General features: G+C 44.4%; 1 protein-coding gene across 1 annotated transcript; it reads right to left on the reverse strand.

The window, feature by feature from the left end:
- Positions 1-2,824: 2,824 nt before the first annotated feature.
- RHOF (ras homolog family member F, filopodia associated) lies at positions 2,825-12,538 on the reverse strand (the record flags this gene model as incomplete). The annotated part of the gene is made up of 5 exons (XM_082293708.1): positions 2,825-3,000; positions 5,103-5,237; positions 5,977-6,086; positions 12,134-12,221; positions 12,374-12,538. The coding sequence occupies 5 exons, from the start codon at positions 12,536-12,538 to the stop codon at positions 2,836-2,838; spliced, it is 663 nt and encodes a 220-aa protein (XP_082149834.1). The 3' UTR covers positions 2,825-2,835.
- Between the last annotated feature and the right edge of the window lie 7,397 nt (positions 12,539-19,935).

The raw sequence follows: 19,935 nt of genomic DNA on the forward strand, positions 1-19,935 counted from the left end.
CTCCCCCTGCTCCCAGTGTGCATCCATCCCTCTGCCCCCCAGCAGGGCTGGGTTTGGGACAGATCCTGCTCAAGCCCAGCCACAGGTGATGGACAGGCTCAGAAGGACTTGCCTGTCCCCGCGTTTGGTGAAGGACTCTGGCAGCACAGACTCAGTATTAATGCAAGCATGGCTCTCCAGTCACACTCCTGCTATTTATGTATATTTAATATAAAATGTATTTGCTTCTGGGGTTTTTTTTCTGTATATACAACAGCATGCACCTGCCTGGCAAAGCACCAGCGTTGGGGAAAATGTGGGATCTACTGTAATTCCAATTCTGGAATGGTACCTGACACTTTCCAGTTTTATTATTTAAATTCTGGGTATTGAATTTGCAGAGGTTTATGAACACTCTGGGTGGATCAATAATACAGAGCAAATGCTGTTTTTCAAGGCATTTGTTTAAGGCATATTTTCAGTGGCAATACTAACCTGTGTGTACTGTGAAAATGCTCATCTTTGTACCATACTGCTGCTATATACACTGCAAAAAGCTATTTAAAGAAGAGAAATTCCTCCTTTGAAAACAAAATCATGCAAGCAAAAGCAGTTTTTAAATGGCAGGGAAGTCTGCTAGCCCTTTTCCAGGGAGACCAGGTCATCTGTCCAGGCCTGAAAGGACCTAAAATAAACCATTCAATATGCAGCTGCCTCAGCCCCTTTTTAGTAATAAACACACAGCCCTTGGGTTGGTTTTTGAGGCATGGTTCTGGAAAGGGAAGGATAGGCTCAGCTCAAATATTAAATACTCGCACCACTAATGAAGAGAATGTAAACACTGGGTTGGGGGGATGGCAGGGGACAAACACTGACTGTCACCCTGCTAAAGTCCTTGTGCTGCTCGAATTTACACTTACTCATTGGAACACCCTTTTTTGAGTGCTATAACTTCTGTACCTTCTCAGGCAGCTGCAGCACTGAGCTGCCTGAGGCTGTGTCTTTCCCAACACTGAGGGCTCCCTTTGAGCCAGCACAGAGCCCAGATTGGGCACGTCCTCTGGCCGTGTGAGTTGAAAACAGTGCCCTCCTCCCCAGAGTGTGCTCATGAGGGGACAGATAGTGCACCACAGGCTTGAGATGGATTCATCAGTTCTGTTGCCGCAAACTAGCAAAATTCAAAATTACCTTTGCCACGTCACTGTCCTGTGGACATGAACAATAAACTGCAATTTACCTATTTTCAACAGTTTTCAAACCAATTGGGCTGTATTTTGCTATCTTTTGCACACACTGTGAGGTTTTTCTGGTTTTTTTTACTCCTTGAACTCTATGAGATGTAAATTCTTTTCTGTTGAGAGCAATGCAGGAACCTGGTTCTGCAGGGGTGAGTTACATGAGTTCTGCAGCCTGAGAAACTCAGATTAAAAAAGCCAGAGAGATTTCCACTGTGGAGCTGATGATAAATGAGTCACTTCCTGAATGTTGGTGTTTCAGTTTCGTACTGGGTGAGGTGAGGGGTGATTGTATTTCTTTTACTGACAAGTGAAGAAAGGGCTGCACAATTCTTCAAGTTTTTTCCATAGTCAAGGATGTGCACAAACTTCCAATTAATTTAATTTTCCATTTTAGGCTCATAGGTATTCACAAACCTTAATTAAATCAAAACAAGTTAGGAGAAAAATGAAAAGGAAAAAAAGATTTTTCAAGGATCAAGATCTGTTTACCCTGCATGTAAAACAATAATGATGGCTTGCTCCAAAACAGCTTTTCACCAGCTGGTCATGTATAATTTGCCTTGCACAGAAAGCTTTCAGCAACATCTGTACTGCAGGAACCTCATTTCCCCTCACAGGTTTGGTTTATAATGATTACAGAGTAGGAATTGCTCCTGCAATCCAAGATCTCAGTGAGGGGATGTGCAAAAGAACCAGGAGATACGAGGCACGTGTACCAGGTTGTACAGTGGGAGCATCCCTGATCTTAGATAGACAACTGACACCTTCATCACAAAAGGGAACATTTTAATTTATAGCAGTAGAGATGATTTCATGAGTGAATGAATATTTCCTCCAGTGTGCACCACGATTTGCATTTGTCTGGTATTAAATAAGCTGTAAATGTTTATCCTAAGACTGGCTTTTAACATTATATGTAGTAGCTGCTTGGAGTACTTCTAAATTTGAGTGGTGTAAATTAACTATTTTCCACGATGCTCTATTTTTTAACTGGAGCAACTCACGTATTTCCATTGATAAATGCCACTTTGCATTCCAGCATCAAGCCTTGAAGAACTCTGAGGTGCAGCTCTGCAGAGCTGGTCCACAGGGGTAGTGGATGTTCCATCTGCAGGGCAGCTTGAGGCCAACTCATGCCATTGCCACCAAGTTAATTAACTTGAAAATGCTAAGACAAAACTTTTTCTGTCTTTTCAAAGGTGCCTGATAATCTGCTTTAACATCACTTCTAAAAGATGTGGATTTTCTGCTGGGAAAAGGCAGTAAATTTTAGCTCTAATGTGCCACAATTATTTTGCAGAGGAAAAAAGCCACCAGTGCTAAGTTATATAGGAGCAGTTGCTGTTCATTGCAGTTTAAATAGTGAGTTGTTTGCACTTAGAAGCAAAAGCCAGATGGGTGAAGGCACACAGCATCGGTTAACTGTGATAAGCAGCTTTGAAAACTCTGTGAGAACAGTGTAACAAAAGTGCAAAAATACTAAAAATAATTAAAATTTTAAAATAAAAATTTTCCTAGGGATACAAACATGTACCAAAAAAAAAAAAAAAAAAGAAAAAGGTTTTTAAAGTTAAACTCTTTATAAAATCTGAATCACTTGGCTCTCGTGCAGTCCAGATCATAACACTGAGCACACTTTCCGTTTCCTGTGGCACTTGGCTTTCTTCATGGCACTCAGTGCAATGGTTGTGGCTTCTTTAAAAACATTTTCTATGTTCTCACGACATTTTGCTGAGCATTCCAGGTAAATTTCTGCATTAATCTCCTTGCAAGCTGCCTCACCCTGGAGAGAGCAAAAAGGTAAGAAAATATGTAAGTTTGGTGGATGAGAGAAGGAAGGTGAGTTGGGGAAGAAAGGGAATTATTTTGTACATCTTTGCAGTCACGAAGAAAGAAGCTGCCTCTGAGTGCAGTGCTAGAGTGTGAGTGGCATTGGTAATAAACTGAAGCACTGTAAATAAACTTGGGGTTTTTCCACTACGTTGAACCAAAGCCTGGCCTAAGAGTTCAGAACATTAGAGACTCTTGAGGTGCAGAGTCCTGATAGCACAAAAATATTCTCAGTATTGAATTTCTTTAAACTAAATCCTGAGGTAGGTACTTAAGTGAGGATGTCTACATGGTGGTATTTTTTTCAGGCCTGACCTTAACTATTCTGTGATGTCACCTTCAGTAATGAATGCCACATGCAAGAACAGAATCTGCAGTGATGCCTTGCCTCGTTTTGCTGGTGTGCATGCAGGAACCTTGACTTTTGCTTTGAAGCATCACAAGGGCTCAGCCAAAATCCTCATCAAAACAAACGGGTGCCTGCACTTCTCAGCCATGCAATGGGAATAGACTTGAATCTAAAATATTTCCATGCAATGCTGGTTGCATGAAATCACTACAGACAAAGCACAGTGATTTCTTACTTGTGATCCTTTTATTGTCCCTGCAGAGCCAGCCCCCAGGTTTGAATCCTTGTGAGCCTTTTACTGTGAATTCCAGGTCTACAACCCATGGCTCACAAACTCTGCATTTATTCATTATAACCTCTGGGAGTGGGATCACTTGAGCACTTGGGCTTTTATAGGGGGGAGTGGTTCTTCATATTTAAGCAGTTTGTCTCCTTCCAGTTGTTTGCAAGCTGCAGTGGCAGATACTGTTCAGATCCTCTGTGCCTGGCATGGGAAGCATCACGTCCTGTGGCTCAAGGTGCCATCAGCTGTAAAAGACTGAGGTAGAGCACATTTCAGGGGGGAAAACCAAGTGGGAGGGCTCACATAGGAGACAAAGTTTGTATATCATGTGGGCCCTTGAGTTTAACTGCATGAGGCCTCAGCAGACTGGCCAGAAGTGTCTGTTGCTTGCCCTGAACCTCTCTCATGTGAGGACGATGAAGGGATTTATTCATGCAAACAAGGGACAATCTGCAACTGTTCATAGTGACAGGCTGGGACCTCATCTTGTGTGCAAGGGAGCCAAACTAAAAGGCCCAGCATGGTTTTGTGGTGATGCAGTTGCAGTTTATTTTCCTGCTGTTTAGAAGAAGTGGTGATTCACTCAAGGTCGTAGTGCACTTGACCCTGTTCCCCGGACGTGTGTCTCAGTTTGAAAGCTGCCGTTCTTGCTCTGAGGTGAGAGGAGAAGGATGGCTTTGTAGTTTAAAGAAAAAGAAAAGAAAAAGTGGAGGACCAGAGCAGAAAGGTCTTGTGTGACATGGGACAAGCTGTTCCATCACTGTTTCTCTTGTACCAAGGACAGCTATGCCAGTGACATAACACTACTTATAAATCTCACTGCTTCATAATATTTAAAGATATTGATAATATGTAGTTTTCTTAAGATTACTTTAGAGACTTCAAAGAACACTCTCTCATGTCAGAGAAACCTTGCAGATGTTCTTGCTATTGGCTTTGAAAGGATTTATTTTTAAGTAGGATTTGCAGAACACATTTATTCCAGAACGGTCAGTGTATTTAATCCTGGAATGTGTTTCCTAACATCTCCAGTCTTTGTAACAGCGCTGATCAAAGCACCAGTGATGGCTGCAATGTAGGCTAACAATAATTATGAAGGAAGTCCAGCAAACTTGTTAAGGCTTACAAACTTGTAACAGTAATAACCCAGCTGTGAAAGCAAAGAACAACAAGATGTAATGAGCATAGAAGGCATATATAGTTGTGTCCTTTCAAACTGCTCATATTTCTCTTTACTCTGGCATTAAAAATGGGTGGTGATTTGGCCACTTCCAAAAAGAACTTACAGAAATCTCTGCTAGTGCTGACCTTTGTTAGTGATCACCTAATTTTGGAGTGTCTGTGATTGTACTCATGAGGACAATGCCATCATGTACTTTATCTCCTGCCAAGAGGCCACCACTTTAGATACACTGAAGTTTACCTGGTTGTAGGTGATGGGTTCCTGCTTGGAAGCTCTGAGCTTGCGCAGCTGCTCCTTGTCCTTCCGAAGGTCTGTCTTGCAGCCGATCAGCACAAGCGGGACACCCCGGCAGAAGTGATTCACTTCAGGATACCACTGGGGGTAGAAAAACAAAACTTTTACATCTGGCTTTTATTTTGTTGTTTCCTGAAATCAAAACAATACAGCCAAACAGCATTTAATGTAAGATGCAATTTCAGTTTTAGAGTTGTTAGTCTGGTGGGGGGGGGGGGGGGGCCAACATGCACTATTTACATCACAGAAATGTTTAAAAGTCCTACCCAAAGTCAGCTGCTTTATAAAAACATAGTGGCATCTGTCTCTATGCCAAAATGTTTATTTACCATCTGTTTAAATTCTGAGGAGCTCCTCTAAAGTCATATTTAAAAACAGAATTTGGACTAAGTCGTGCTTTGTTTTCCTGGTGCTACGTCCAAGCACGCTTTGGAGCATTACAGAAATCCCAGCACAGAGAAGTGGTTGCTCTCATCTCTCCCCTGCAGTTAAATATGGATGTGATGGAAGTAGTCTTGACTCTAAGATGTGCAATGTTGGTCATGTGGCATCACTACTGATAAAGCAGTGATTTCACTGCTGGTGTTTGATCTTTTTAGTGAGAGTCAACCCCAGTTCTGAGTACTTAGGAGCCGTGGAGAGGTGAGCCCCAGGTCTAAGGTCTGTGATCTGCAGCTCAGCACACGATGAGTGATCTGGGCATCTACACGCCCAGGGTACAGGACACTAAAAGCACCAGCGTTTTTCATCTGATATCTTGTCATATATCAGGTATGTGTAATTCATTTAGAAGGCTGGAGTAATTAGGAAAGCCTCTTACCTTGGCTGCTACATTATCATAGCTGGTGGGGTTCATGACATCGTAACAAATTAACACAACATTGGTGTTCTGGTAAGAAAGTGGCCGTAGCCGATCATAGTCCTCCTGCCCTGAAACACACACGAAGGTTTGGATGAAGAAATCTCTGTCCTGAACAAGCAGAGTGATGAGGATATGTACAGGCACATACTTGAGATCAAGAACAATGGTGCTGTAATTGCACAGACTGCAAATTTTTCATACTTGTAAAATTCCTGCCTTTGAGTCCAGGAGATTCCTCCTCACTGACAAAACTGATGGTTTAGAATACAGAACACATCCTTGGCAGGTTTTAATAAAAAGCCTGCTTTGTCCACTTGCTAAGGACTTAGGAGCAGTTCTAAACACTGACTGCCAAGTTACCACTCAAAAGTAAAGTCATCAAGAGAAATCTGAAAATTATTATTACTTTTGACAGTGGCAGTCCCCAAAAACATTTGCACATGTGATGCTGTGAGGAGAAGAAACAATGTACTTGCTAGACAGGAATGCTGAAGCAGAAACCTTAGTGGTAAACTTGCTTTTCCCAGCCTGGTGAGCTGAGAGGAAGCAGCGATTACATACAGGATTGTACAAGCCATGCTGCAGCACAAGCCAGGCTTAACTGGCCTTTGAAGCAGGACTCCACAGCAGATCTAAGGGAATTCTGCTGAATTCTGGAAAAGCAGGGGATTTGTCATACTTCTGATTAGGGATATTCTGACAAGAGGGAGCTGATTTGCTTCAGACCTGTACTCTTCCCCTTACAGTAATCACCATGCCAGGGTCTGAGGGTGTCTTGCTTTGAGAGATTAAGTTCAAGAAAGCAGTAGTTCCCAGATACAGTTGGCAGCTCAGGAAAAAAAAAAAACAATCTTCTTCATTTAATAAGGAAGAAAACATGATTCAAGCAGTCTGTAGAATTTGTCACCTGAATGCTGGAATCAGGTATATGTCTGTGATGTACTGAATTTCCATGAGGAGAACCGGGAATGCTGCTCCTTCCCAATATCACCACAATCCACACACAGACCAGAAACTGCCTTACAGGGAAGTTCCACATCTCAAATATTCACGTTGATATTTCAAATGAAGGAATGCAGAAAATTTCAGTGTGCCCCAACCCTACAGCAATGATTCCTGCCCTGGCACCTGCCTCAGTCCAAAGTCATGTACTCATTACTTGCCAACATTTTTGTCTCCAGTCTGAAGAACTGCAGATACCACAAGGCCAATAATACTGCAATATTTTTCTCCCTTCCCTAATTTAAATGATTGGTTGAGATACAGGTTATTCCAAGGTAATCCCTGCTGGACAAGCCATTACTAAGTTTGCCTGAGATGTCTGTACAATGGGAATCTTGGGCTTGGACCACTTGGTATTTGAGCTTCTGCAAGAGCCATGTGCTCTGTGGGGAGGTGCAGAACAAAGAGGGATTGATCCCTCAGGGTTTAATCCAGAAATAATAGACAGTTGACAAAATTATGCATGTTGTATAAACTTTCAGAGCAAAGACTGTACTGCTTATCCCTTCTTATTCTCCCAATCCGTCTACTTGTTTGCAACTGATTTACCATTTTGTTGCTGAGATAATCCCCTAAATGCATTAAACACATCAGGTGCCAAACTTTTTTTCCCTCCTAACTTCCTCTCGTGCTGTGTAAAGTATTCCTTGTTCAAGTTCAGGCCTCCAAGTTTCTATCAACCTAGCTTGTAAAATTAAAAGGTCCTCCAAGTTGTTGTTGGCAATTTTTGAGGCAGACAGGACTGTCCCGTTGGGAGAAACATGTTTATTTGCTTGGAATCAGAACACACCTCTAAATTCACACTCTCCTGGATGGGATAACAGAAAAAGTGTCTTTAACATGTTGTGTTGCAAGTCAAAAACTATAGATATGCCCTGGTCAACTGCTCCTTCATCTTCAAATCCAGCTTTGCACTTAAGGGTTTTTAAGCAAACAATAAACGCATGAGAAAATTCTGCTGTATAAAACACGGCTCCGTGTGCATTTGGAATGTGGGATACAGAGCACAGAACAGGGTGGGGTGCAGAGAGCAGAGAGGGAAGGTGAAGTGGCAATTGCTTAACCTGTGTTACAGTTGCGTGCTTGCAGCACTCATGGGGAAGGAGAAGGAAACTGCTCTTTAGGAGCTCAGATGCAGCTCCTCAGCTGCTGAGGATGTAACAGGACCCAGATCAAGCTGTGTCTAAACATAGACATCCCCCTCTCTGAAAACAATCCCTTTCACCCCCTGGCCTCAAGTGCTGCTGGTGAAATGTAAGAAAGAGCCCGGGAGAATTTTTTTCTCTGTAAAGCCGCTCAGTCTGTGGTCAGAGCTAACTTGGCACAGATTTAGGTCTTTTACTAAAAGAGTTTTGAAAAGGAGGAACAGGGGTGAACCTAAGCAGTAACTGAATGCATATGCAAAGCCCCTGTGCGTGCTTCCTCAAACACAGGTAGCTGTTTTCTTTCCCCAATTAACAAACAACATGTTGTGGAAGAGCTGGTTAAGTATCTGCCTACGTGTGAGCACATCTGTGACCCCTCCGTCTCCCTCGATTCATTGTACCATCAGAGACTTCGGGTTTTTCTAAAGAAAAAACTCCACCCAACTGAATTCACCTAAAATTTGCTAATTCTCTGCCAAGCTCCCAGTCCTGCATGCCTCTGGGAGATGCTGTGTAACCACATCACTGCAGTCGGGCCCTGGGGTGGGGAGGGAGCTCTGGTGATGGCTGAGGGTGAACAGGAGAAGTGAAACCACAGGTCTCAGTCCCATGTGCATGTTCACCTCTGTCTGCTCTTCCTCACCCCTTTGCCCATTCATCACCAAAGAAGTGCCAGCCTGTGAGTTGCTTGCCAGCTATGTTTTTTCACTATTCAGTTTAAAACAGATGGGGAAACAGACCTTCTTGGCAGGAAGAAAACTGGTGCAAGTGGACACTTGGGGCAGGAGGGGCACACTTCAATTAAAAAGTTGGGGTTTTTATCTTACTCAGGCCTGACTTCCCTCTCAAACTCATGAGAAATTATTCTTTCATTCACTGGCTTTTAAAATTTCTCTGAAGACCTCAGGCTGCCGTGCTTCTGTCATCAGAGACCTGAAAAACCTCACTGGAGGCCTTGCATGTGCTTCTTGTCAGGCAGACCAAGTACCCACAATGATGAGACATTACTTCCTCCCCAGCCCAGCACTGCTCTCAGTTCTGAGAAACTCCTGCACCAGGAACTGAGCCTTGTGTCTGAACTGCACCTAAAGCATTGACACTGCTCCCTTGGCATGGAAAAATTACAGATTTCATTTACTTCTCAGTGCCTTTGCCTCTGCCAAGCACAGCTTCAAATGGGAACTTTTAATTGAAAAAGAAGCTGCAAAGGCTGTTTGCAGACCAGACAAGTGATGTTACAAAGCCTTTACACTGTGTATGTGTACCCCCAACTTCCTGCAACAGCAAAAGTGTTTGATGAGGAAGACACAGTAGCATAGTATAAAGTCTCACCAAAAGTTCTTTTTCTGTTACATTTTAGACTAATCCATTAAGTTCATTTGTTACTGAAATTCTTGTCAAGAGAAGAATACCTTTTATATATTGAAACATTTGATTCTTAAGCATTTTGTTTGTGTCCTCCTTCCTCAGTAAGTAGGACAAGCTCAAAGGTTCAAGCTGCACAGGACCTGACAATACAAAGAGTCCTTCCAACTTTAAACAGCCCACGGAGCTGAACCTGTCCTTTACCTTCCCATGATGCTGAAGTACACCCAGATCTATTTAGTGTTTCTCCAAGCAAGATCCTAAAAACACACAACTCTTGGTCCTAACCTAACCCTTAAGGAACTCAACATCAGTTCTGTGTTATTAAAAACAGGATGGGACTAAAATGTGTGCTCAAGTGAGTCCTTCCTCTAGCAAAACTTCCAGTTACAGAAAGAGGATGAAAAGCTACTTGAATTAGAGTTTGACACAGATATGTAACATAAAACTGTGCAAGCAGCTTTGAAACAGAACCAAAACCCAATCAAATGTCTTAACCCAGGCGACAACCTCCCTGCTTGCTTTCTTGCTGTTTTATGAAAAGCGAAAGAAATTTAACAGGAAGGGAGGAGACAAGTGTCAACAGCCTCAAGAAACTTGTAGCCTTGTGGCCATGATGCTGTTTTGGGAGGTGAAAAACCTTGGGTTTCAATGTTTCCAGACGACAAATGGAAAGCAACTGCTTTTTCACGGCAACAGTGGCAGCTCCACTATCCAAAGTGTCTCACAAGACACAAAATACACCCCACCTGTTCTTCAGTGGAGCAGTGTTTTAGTCCAAATCAGTTTTTAGAGCTGTGAACTCAATGTGGAAGGTACACACTGCCTGCTAGTTACATGCATGAACAGGGAAATTACAGGATGTGGGGTAATGGTTTTAAACTATCAGAGGATAAATTTGCACTAGATATAAAGGAGAAATTTTTCACAATGAGGCATAGGTTGCCCAGAGAAGCTGTGGCTGCTCCATCCACGAAAACATTCAAGGTCAGGTTGGGCAGGGACCTGAGCAACCTGATCTAGTTAAAGATGTCATTGTTCACTGCAGGGGGGCTGGACTAGACGACCTTTAAATGTCCCTTCCCACCCAAACTGTCCTTATTCTGTGATAAGCCACCAGCACTGGGCTCAGCGAGCGGTCCCTGGGCTGCTGGTGGCTGCAGGTCTTGTGCAGAGCTGACCTCTGGAACACAAGGAGCTGTGCACTCCTGCCAGGCTTGGGAGAGCTCAGTGCTGCAATGCTGGACCTGCTCAGCCTACTGCCATCTCCAGATGCAGCCCGTGCTTCTCAGAGCCTGGAAGAGACTCCAAAGGCAAATGCTGGAATGTGCAGCACGGGGATTTTAAATGAGAACTAGGAACTGTGTGACAGGCAAAAATTCCACACTGACAGCAAACAAACATAAAAATAACGAGTGCGGTGGCAGGTTCTTGGTGCCAACACACTGTATTAAGGAAATCCCTCTTTGGTTACTCACATGAGATTCCAGCCCTTCTCTTTTCCTCTTAGACCCAAACCCCTTGCCATTCAGTAGAAGGTATGTTATCCCACCTAACTGGACTTAGAACAGTAACACTGACACAAGAAGACACATTGGCAAATTGGGTGCTCAGGGTATTACTACACTGTAATAAAAATTAACAATAAAATTCACTTCTAGATAAAAAGCCTTTAAAATTATGTTTTCAGCTATCACGTGCAGTATACAAGAAGGTAAATGCGTTTTACTACTATTAATGACTGGACTGCATTCGGTTCTTATTTGTCTTGGAGTAAATTTGGAAGGACTCCACAGGCTTGAACTGAAACAGATGATTTACACTGAGCTGAAACCGAGCACGTGTCAATTTTGGGATTCATTTAAGAACACAGCTGGATAACAGAGTCTGGGAACTTGGAGTGAAGCTGAACACAAAGCATTTCACAAGTTCCTCAAATGAACCTGAACAAACTATCAGCACTTTCAAATAACTTTTACTGCTATGGCCTTTTGATTTTGAACACAAACCAGCCTTTTTCTCCTTCCCTATTCAATCACACATGGCAGCAGATTAAAATATTTTCCTGGTTGATTGTATTATGCTTTGCATCTGGGAAGTGGGTTTTAATACTTTCAGATATGTTTGCTATTTGATGTTTCTGAATTAATTGGGTTGTTAAGATAATGAATGAGTTGATGACCAGAACTGCCATTAGACAATCGACTCTTTTTTTTTTTCTGGAAGGCACATTGATATGCAACAGGTAATGGTGGTTGGTTTGTTTGTACTTTAGTCTATAGCAGTCTTAGCTGCAATGCTATGGTAAAACTATGCTGGTAAAGAAGCAATTTGAAAATCTGTTCATCTTTACAGGCTTCAAATATCGGCCTGGCTTAAGTTGACATAGGAAAATCTGCTGGAACAGAAATAGGTGCGCATTGACCGGAGAAGCATTTTACAGTAATAAACGCAATTTCTGCTTATTTGCCTGAAGTTACGAAAGGCCGGGGCCGGGTTTGGGCTCAGTCCCAGGCCAATGTCCCTGAGTGGTGTCATCGCCGTGGCCGCACAGGAGCTGCCCCCCGCAGTCCGGCTGGGATTGGGAAAGTGGAACCCCTTACCTGCTGTGTCGTACAGGTTCAGGGTGACCTCCTTCTTCCCCACCGTCACACTCGATGTGTACTTCTCAAAAACAGAGGGCGCGTATTGCTGCAAAGGGAGGAGAACGATCTCGATGATCTCAGAGGCCTTTTCCAACCTTAATGGACTCTGTGGTTGTGCGAAGCGGTTCTGGCGGGGCCCAAGCTCTGGGGCCGGCCCCGGCTGCGGCCCCCAGCCCCGCGGGGGTGGCAGCCCCTCACCTCGGGGAAGGCGCCCTTGGCGTACACCATCAACAGCGACGTCTTCCCGCAGCCTCCGTCGCCCACGATCACCACCTTCACCTCCTTCCTGCCCGACGGGGCGGCCGCGGGGCCGTGGGGCTGCTCCGCCGCGCCCTCGGGCACGGCCCCGTTGGCCGCTTCCATGGAGCGGGAGCGGAGCGGGCACGGGAGCGTTGCGGGCCCGCTGAGGGCGCAGCGCGGCCGGGACGAGGCTCCGCTCGCCTCCGCGCCCGGGGTGGGCAGAGCCGCCCGCGCCCCGCCGGGGATTGGCCGCGCCGAGGCCGCCGCCGCCTCAGGTGCCGCAGGGCCCCGCCCGGGTCCCCCGGGACACTGGGGGAGCCTCTCCCGGACCCCTTCGCCGGCCCGGGGCCGCCCGCAGGCTGCGGCTGCTCGGGGTCACGGCGGGAGGGCCCCTCGGCGCCATGTCCCCTCAGACCCACCGGGGCTGCTCTGCTCGCCCGTCCCGCCGGGCAGCCCTCGAAGCTCCATCCCCCGGGACCATCGGGCCCCGTCCCCTCTGCCCTTCCACCCACACACCTCATACCCATTTATTTATTCCGATTTCCGTTTGTTCCCACAGGGAGCCCCTCCAGCGCCGTGCTGGGTCCCTCCAAGTCGCCAGCGCTGAGGGGCGGCTCCAGTTCAGCGTCGGTGTGTGTCCAGTCCCGAAGGCCGAGCAGTGCCAGCCACGGTGAGGGCAAGCAGAGACCCGCGAGATACCCCCAGGAAGGCACCTTGGTGCTGGCACTGGCAGTGACTCACTGCTTGTTTTCTACTGATTTATTGCTTGGGTAAGAACCGACAGCTCTGCTCATCATCTGCTCACCACTCAAAGTGAGCTGCAAAAATAACTGGAATTTCACATTGTAATTGCAGAGATGTGGTGGCCCCAGACTTCCACATGGTGTTTTTTGGTACCATGGAAGGCAGGGGACCACAACAGCTGCGTATGTTTGGCGCTGGAAGGGGATCACAGTTGCTGGATTATGTTTGGCTCCAATGCACAGGTCAGGGAAGTGACACTGAGTTTTGGACAGAACTGCTCAGTGCCAATCTACCACCATTCAGCACCAAAAAAAGGTGTTTCTTTTCTGGCAGAAATTAGCAATGTGCTCTATCTTAAGTAAACCCTGTTTGTTTTTAAGAAATAAACAATTCCTTTAATTTTTTTTTTTTTTTAATACTACTTGTGGGAATAGCAACAAACCCCTAAGAACATGCTCGGCTGTAGCAAGACTATTTAATTCAACTAGGAAAAAAACGCAAAACCACAATTCGAGTAGGGCTTTGCATTTTCCCCTGCACGGTTGTGTCACTAGATGGCCTTCCAGACCCAATACAAACACCACTGCACCCGGGCAACGAGGATCCTGCTTTGTGCACAGGGGAAACAAAAAGCTAGAAAAGGATATTTCTGCAATAGAGACGAAAAAGGACCTCTAATACCCAACAAAGTGTCACATAACTCAAATTATAATAATTAAAAGGCAGTCAAATTCACACCTGTTTAAAATTCACCATTTTACCGAGGAAAAAGTTGATGCAAGCACATAGAAGCTGTCAAAAAAATGCTTTATGAACCACATAAATCTTATCTGGAACACAGGAAAAGCCACCAGCTCCTGTCCACTGTAATGGGTGAGGGCAATCTGATGGCACAGGAATGGACGGGCCAGGAAAGGATTTGTTTAATCCTAAAATGATGCTCAAAACCAGCATCACACTATGTATGATACAATCAGCAAGTAGAGTTAACAGTCTTCCTGGGACTGAAGAATTCAGGTTTCATTTTCCAGTCAATTATTGCCAAAAGGGGATTTTTGGGGGGATAAAAGTATTTTGTGGTTCATTATTAATTTGTGGGGTTTGCTTTTTTTGTTGTTTGTTTCTTTCTTTCTTTGTTTTTGGGTTTTTTTCCCCAAGTCTCACAAAACAATCTTTACATTTCTCACAGTTTTGTCTCCTTACACATTTTATACTTATTGAAACTTATAGATTTGTACACCTTTAGATTTCAGATTAAACAACATAAAATTAGCAGATTATAAATCCAACTGTAAACACTCCAAAGACTGTTTTTAAGTAATGGATGTTCTACTTGTAATGAGTCAACTTAGTATGGAAGAACTATAACATTTCAGTGTCTCAGGTACTTAATTCTAATTAACAGCTATGCAGTGCTTCAGGCATATCATTTGATTTTGGGCAAAAGCTGAGCCTATTTTGCTGACTCCAAAAAAGCAAAATCTAAAATGGAATTGTGCCACTGATCTAAATGGAAGAAGATTCAACCCTCTATTAGTGAAATTCAAATCTAATAATTACTAATTGCAACCGTCCTTCTCTAGTTCAGTTTTGGCCTGTATATTGATTTTGGCACAAGTTCTTTCATCAAAAGCTTATGCATCTGCAGCTCAGGGGTCAATGTGTGTGTGGAAATTCTCAGTGAGCACAAAAAAAACAGGGCTTTAGTGGGGTATGGAAAATATCTGTGCTCCAGTCTTGGTACCAATTTGTTGCTTCGTGATCGCCAAGGAAAAAATTAGGAAGGAGTGAAAGGTTAACACACTGCTTATGAAAACTGCTGGGAGTTCATGATTTTTAAAAGATGCTTTAATACTCTGGGTGATATTGATGGGTAATTCAGGTTGGCTAGGAAAACACCCAAAAAAGACTCACAGATTAGGTTCAACATTGTTTGCACACACCATCTGCTGCATACTCATTTTGTTAGCTTATTTGGTAACACAAGCTGGACAAGAATGGGGACCTGTTCCTCCTTATTGTCTTCGGAACTACATTTTTGAAATACAATTAATTTTTTTCTTCATAACACAGGCCCCAGCTTACAAAGACTTCAACATAACAACTAATCCCATTTGTGTCCAAGGAAATATTCATAAACTTAGTTAAGAAAGTGCATAACAAGACATAGCCTTAAATATTTATTTTTTAACATTACCAGTGACATTAATTATTTGTGTTTTCAGCTATGAATTCCCACTACAGCATGTACTGAGCAAGAGCAATGCCTTGAAAAATTTACAATAGGAAAGACAGACCCTAAGGAATGGGATTTACCAAGTAAGTCAAGTGAATCTCTGATAAATTTCAGATGTTGCACAAGGCCAGCAATTGTTTGTTACGTGCACACAGAGTCTTACTGAGGGAGAGTCCTTGCCCCACGGAATTTAGAATGGACAGGGCACAGAAGGAAGGGGGAACTATGATGTGGAAGAGCTGAACTGTCCCTGCACACAGCACAAAGTTCTGATGACAGAGTCAGAGTGAGAGGAGAAGCCTATGACAAAGCAGGTGTATACTACTAAAGATGATTCATCCTTTTTACAGAACAAATGTACAAAATTGTTTTTCAGTTGTGCTTTTGCTCACAGTGCCAACACTGCTCTGACCCTCACTAAACTCTCCATACAATTTCCAAAATCAAAGTTCCCCAGTGTCCTTGACTTTCAGCAGCTTCTCTGTCTCCATTTCTGCAGCGTTTCTCGCTGTTCCTCTTGCACATGCAGAGCTCAACCATCTGGTCCTCATGGCCTGATATTTTACACACACGCCCCTATCCTGAAAAGTCCCTTGGGCCACATGATTCACCATCTATTCAAACCTTGCCATGTGCCTGGTTTTTTGTGTAGTAGCTCCTACTGATGTAAATCCCTTGTTCCATAAGGGCTCTCAATTGCCTTTTTCACTGAAGGCAAGGTGGCTGTGACACCTGCCAGTTTCTAAGATGTTTAACCCAACCTAAAGCATTATTACATTGTTGTTTGGCTGAGTAGGAACCATACTTTTTTCTTTTTTCCCAGTAGGAAATGCTGCCAGAAAGGCATTAACTTTCTAGACTATTAAGTAATATGGAAAAATTATATTTCAATAAGAAAATTTCCTTTCTGCCTTTTCATGCCTTGGAAGTAGTTCCTGTTTCACTTGGCTCAAGTAGCCCATGCACTAAATCAGTGCAGAAATCTTTGGATAAACTCTGCATAAAATCTGTCCAAATGCTACCAGGGAGTTCAGAGGGCTGGGAAAGAAAACAGGACAAGGGTCTGCAACACGAGGTGTGAGACAAATTAAGACACACAACTCAGCAAAATCAGGCAGACAACATTCAGGCACTTTGATGTAGTTTGGACAAACTTTATTCGTAGACAGCACACTCACGACTACCTGGTGAGCAGCTATTTATAGGGAACACAAACTGTTTCTCAGGTTATTTTCTCTGGTATTCTCTAAATCAGGGGTGCCAACCATGTGGGCCAAATATGGCCTACCTGATACACAAATGGCCAATGTGCTGTGTTTTGAATTTCACCTTTCATTAGAAACGGAGTTCTTGGCTTCACATCTGTGGGAGAAAAACACCCCATTTTATGAACATGAAGTAAATCAACATGGTAGAATCTCATCCTGATACAGTAGGTGCTTAGAGGCAGTTTCAAGTTTCTGTTGCTCACAATAGCATAAACTCTCAAGCCAAATTCTTTTGTGAAAAACAGGTAACACAAGGTTAGGATCATCCTATGCTTTCCTCAACACCAAACACAACGAATGATCTCTGAAAGCATGAAATGAACAGGCAAGTGTCTGCCAACACCTCCACAGCTCTGCCCCCACAGATCTGGGGGATGTGGGTCTCCCAGATGTGATGGCACAACTTCCCTGAGCCATGGGTGGGAATTTGTCACCACGGGCTGGCAGAGCTATCACAGCAATGCTGGATCTCACCCCCTGCCTCTGTGCTGGGAAGGCAATCTGGAGGTTTGGCGGAGAGAGAGGGATTCAGAACGCCTCGTTTCAGGTGAGATCTGCAGTTGTGTTTGCCTTGGGAACTGGACTTGCTTTTGCCATGCAAACAGCCAGAAGCAGCAGGTTCAGGAATGAGGCACAGCCTTGCCCAGGGCTGACAGAGATCAAGGCTCTGCTACAAATCTGCATGAAATTAGTCACCATCAGATGCTCTCCTGCATCCAGATCTGCAGCAGAGAACACACCCCATCAGGAGTAATTTGGGGAAATTTAGGGAAAAGGGTTACAAATAGCTTTGCTTGCAACACAATGTGTTCTTAGCCAGTATCCAACCAATGCCTCTAGTACAACCTCTAAAATCCCTCTGGCATAGGCCTTCCTGTGTTTTCATTACCCAACACTCCACCTAACCCAGCAAGCACAAAGACATTATTTTTTTCAAAATTGGAGCGCTCTCTGAAGTATCGACTTCCTTCAGATCACTTTTCCCTTCTTCTCTCATTCCCAAATTACATAATTATGTGGATAGAGATATTTTCTTTTAATGTACTTGCTGGTTCAGAAACAAGGGAAGACTAAATCCAAGAGGAGTGTGTGTTAATTAAGAGGACCACGCCATCAGGGCAGGAGTTGCAGGCAGCTGCTTTAGCTTACACAGTAGGGATTAATACAGAGTGGGTGAGTCAATTGTGGATTGCCAGATCTGGGTTACGTTCCCCAAAATTCTGTTGGAAAATTCCTCTAAACCTGAAATACGTGGAGTTGTACTTTTTTGTGAGGTTTTAGAGAACATCTAGTTTAAGTGAACCCAGGTTTGGCTTCCTAAATATGCTTTTCACTATGTGAGCTACAGCACAACCTGAACAAGTGTGTGTTTTACAGAGTCGTGAGTCAGGCTTTGATCAACACGTCATTCCTGCACTCTTGCACCTGGCACAAGCAGAAAGCTCTCAAACCTTTTGGACAAGGATGCAGGGAAACTGGGAATATTCATAGGGGGAGAATAAAAGATGGTGAAGTAGGCTATAAGAGAATGGACTGTGGATTAAATAGGGCCATGTTTTTGCTGAGTAATGCATAGCACTGACATTAAAGGGCAGTTAACGTGAAGTTTGCATCCTCCCCTCTGGTATCTGTCCAAATTTCCCACAGGAAGGCAGCAATGGCAGACTGAAGAGATGATAAAATCCTCTGTTCATATGGGCGACACCACAATTTCTGCCCGCTTTTTGTGGAGTGCTGGATGTATGGGTAGAGCTAAGCGGGAAGCGCTTGCTCTGTCATTGTCTGGTTGGCAAGCTGCTGGTTTACAGAGGTGGAGGTTTGGCAGGAGCCAGAGGAGCTTGTGGCTTGTCAGAGCATGGCCAGGCAAAGGACAGGCCCAGACTGAGTTTCTCTCAGACCTGAGAGCAGCCATAACCTGGCCAGAGCAAATCCTGCACAGGAACAGCGACGCTCAGAGCAGGTTAATTAATAACTTGAGGCGCTGGAAATAAACCCAGTTTGTAATTGAGTGATGTTTGCTTTAGAGCTGTGATTCTTGGCCTGTGCCTGGTTTGTGGGAGCTGGATGGGCTGACAGTGCAGAGTGGCCTGGCTGGATGTCCTCGCTGAGAGTCACCAGAGCAGGTCAGGAAGGTGTTCAAGCAGTGATGTTGGGTTGTGAGGGCAGACACAGAGAGCAGCAAGCTGAATGTGCTGGGTCTGGCACACTGCCCTGCCCTGCTCCACACCTCTGTCCTTGATGGCACATTTCCTGTGCATTTCTCCCTTCCTACACACATCTCACCCTTCCTGAATCTTTTCATAACAACAGGCACATTGTCACGTTCCCAGTTGCTTATTGGGACTAACACAGTAGCTCTGATTTCTTAAGGTAGGGAGATTTCCCGGTTAAAACTGTTCTAATTAATTTTACATCTCTCATAAGGCTAAAAATGCCCCTGTGTGAATGACAGCTGAATCTGCTTGTAAAATATCAGTGTTCAAAGACCTTTAATGGTCTTGGGAGTCTAACAATAGTACAGAGAGTGCCTGTTCAAAAGATAAGAGCTCCAGGCAAATGGAAGAAGGAAGCAAATACAGCATCCCCCCAAATCAGACATCTTAGACAAAAATTTTCTAAGTATAGAACACATCTGGCTGCATATTTGTCAAGTATTTTATTGGCCTGAACTACACGCACAGCACCCACAGCAAATCCTTTCCGCTGTAGATCTGAGTGGGCACCTCCATTTTCCTTTTAGGACTCACTTTTGGACCTGGGGAAAAGTGTTCTCAGTAGAAAGGCCTCCAAGCAAGCCTGGGCTGGTCACAGTGGAGCAACAGCTGCATGAGCTTAAATTCCTCTCCCCACCCTGCTGCACAAGCCGTGCCCCTCAGTCCTGTGCCTGGAGGAGCCAGAGAGAGGAACGTCCAGCTTTCCTGCTTCCCTGCCAGCTCCACTGGCATTTCCTATTCTGCAGCCAATTGCACATTAGGTGCTGACACTAAGTGCTTTTTCATGTGGGCAGTGGTGGTGAAACTAAGGATCCCTTTTGGTCAGAACCCCCTGCATATGTTCATGACACCTTTTTTACTCCCCTTTATGCAACACGTCAGGCGCTTGTGATAACTTACTGCCACAGAAACCACTTCCTGCACGCTGCTAACTGCAAGTCCTTCCGGACTGCTGGCAGGCACTGCCCAGGGAAAGGGAAAGACAACGTGCAGGGGAAGGTGTCAGGAAGCAAACAAAATTCTGTCCTCTAGCAGCAGCTCCCAGGAGAGAGACAGGGA

The sequence above is a fragment of the Coloeus monedula genome (assembly GCF_965178545.1).
Source record: "Coloeus monedula genome assembly, chromosome: 18".
Taxonomy (NCBI): Eukaryota; Metazoa; Chordata; class Aves; order Passeriformes; family Corvidae; genus Coloeus; species Coloeus monedula.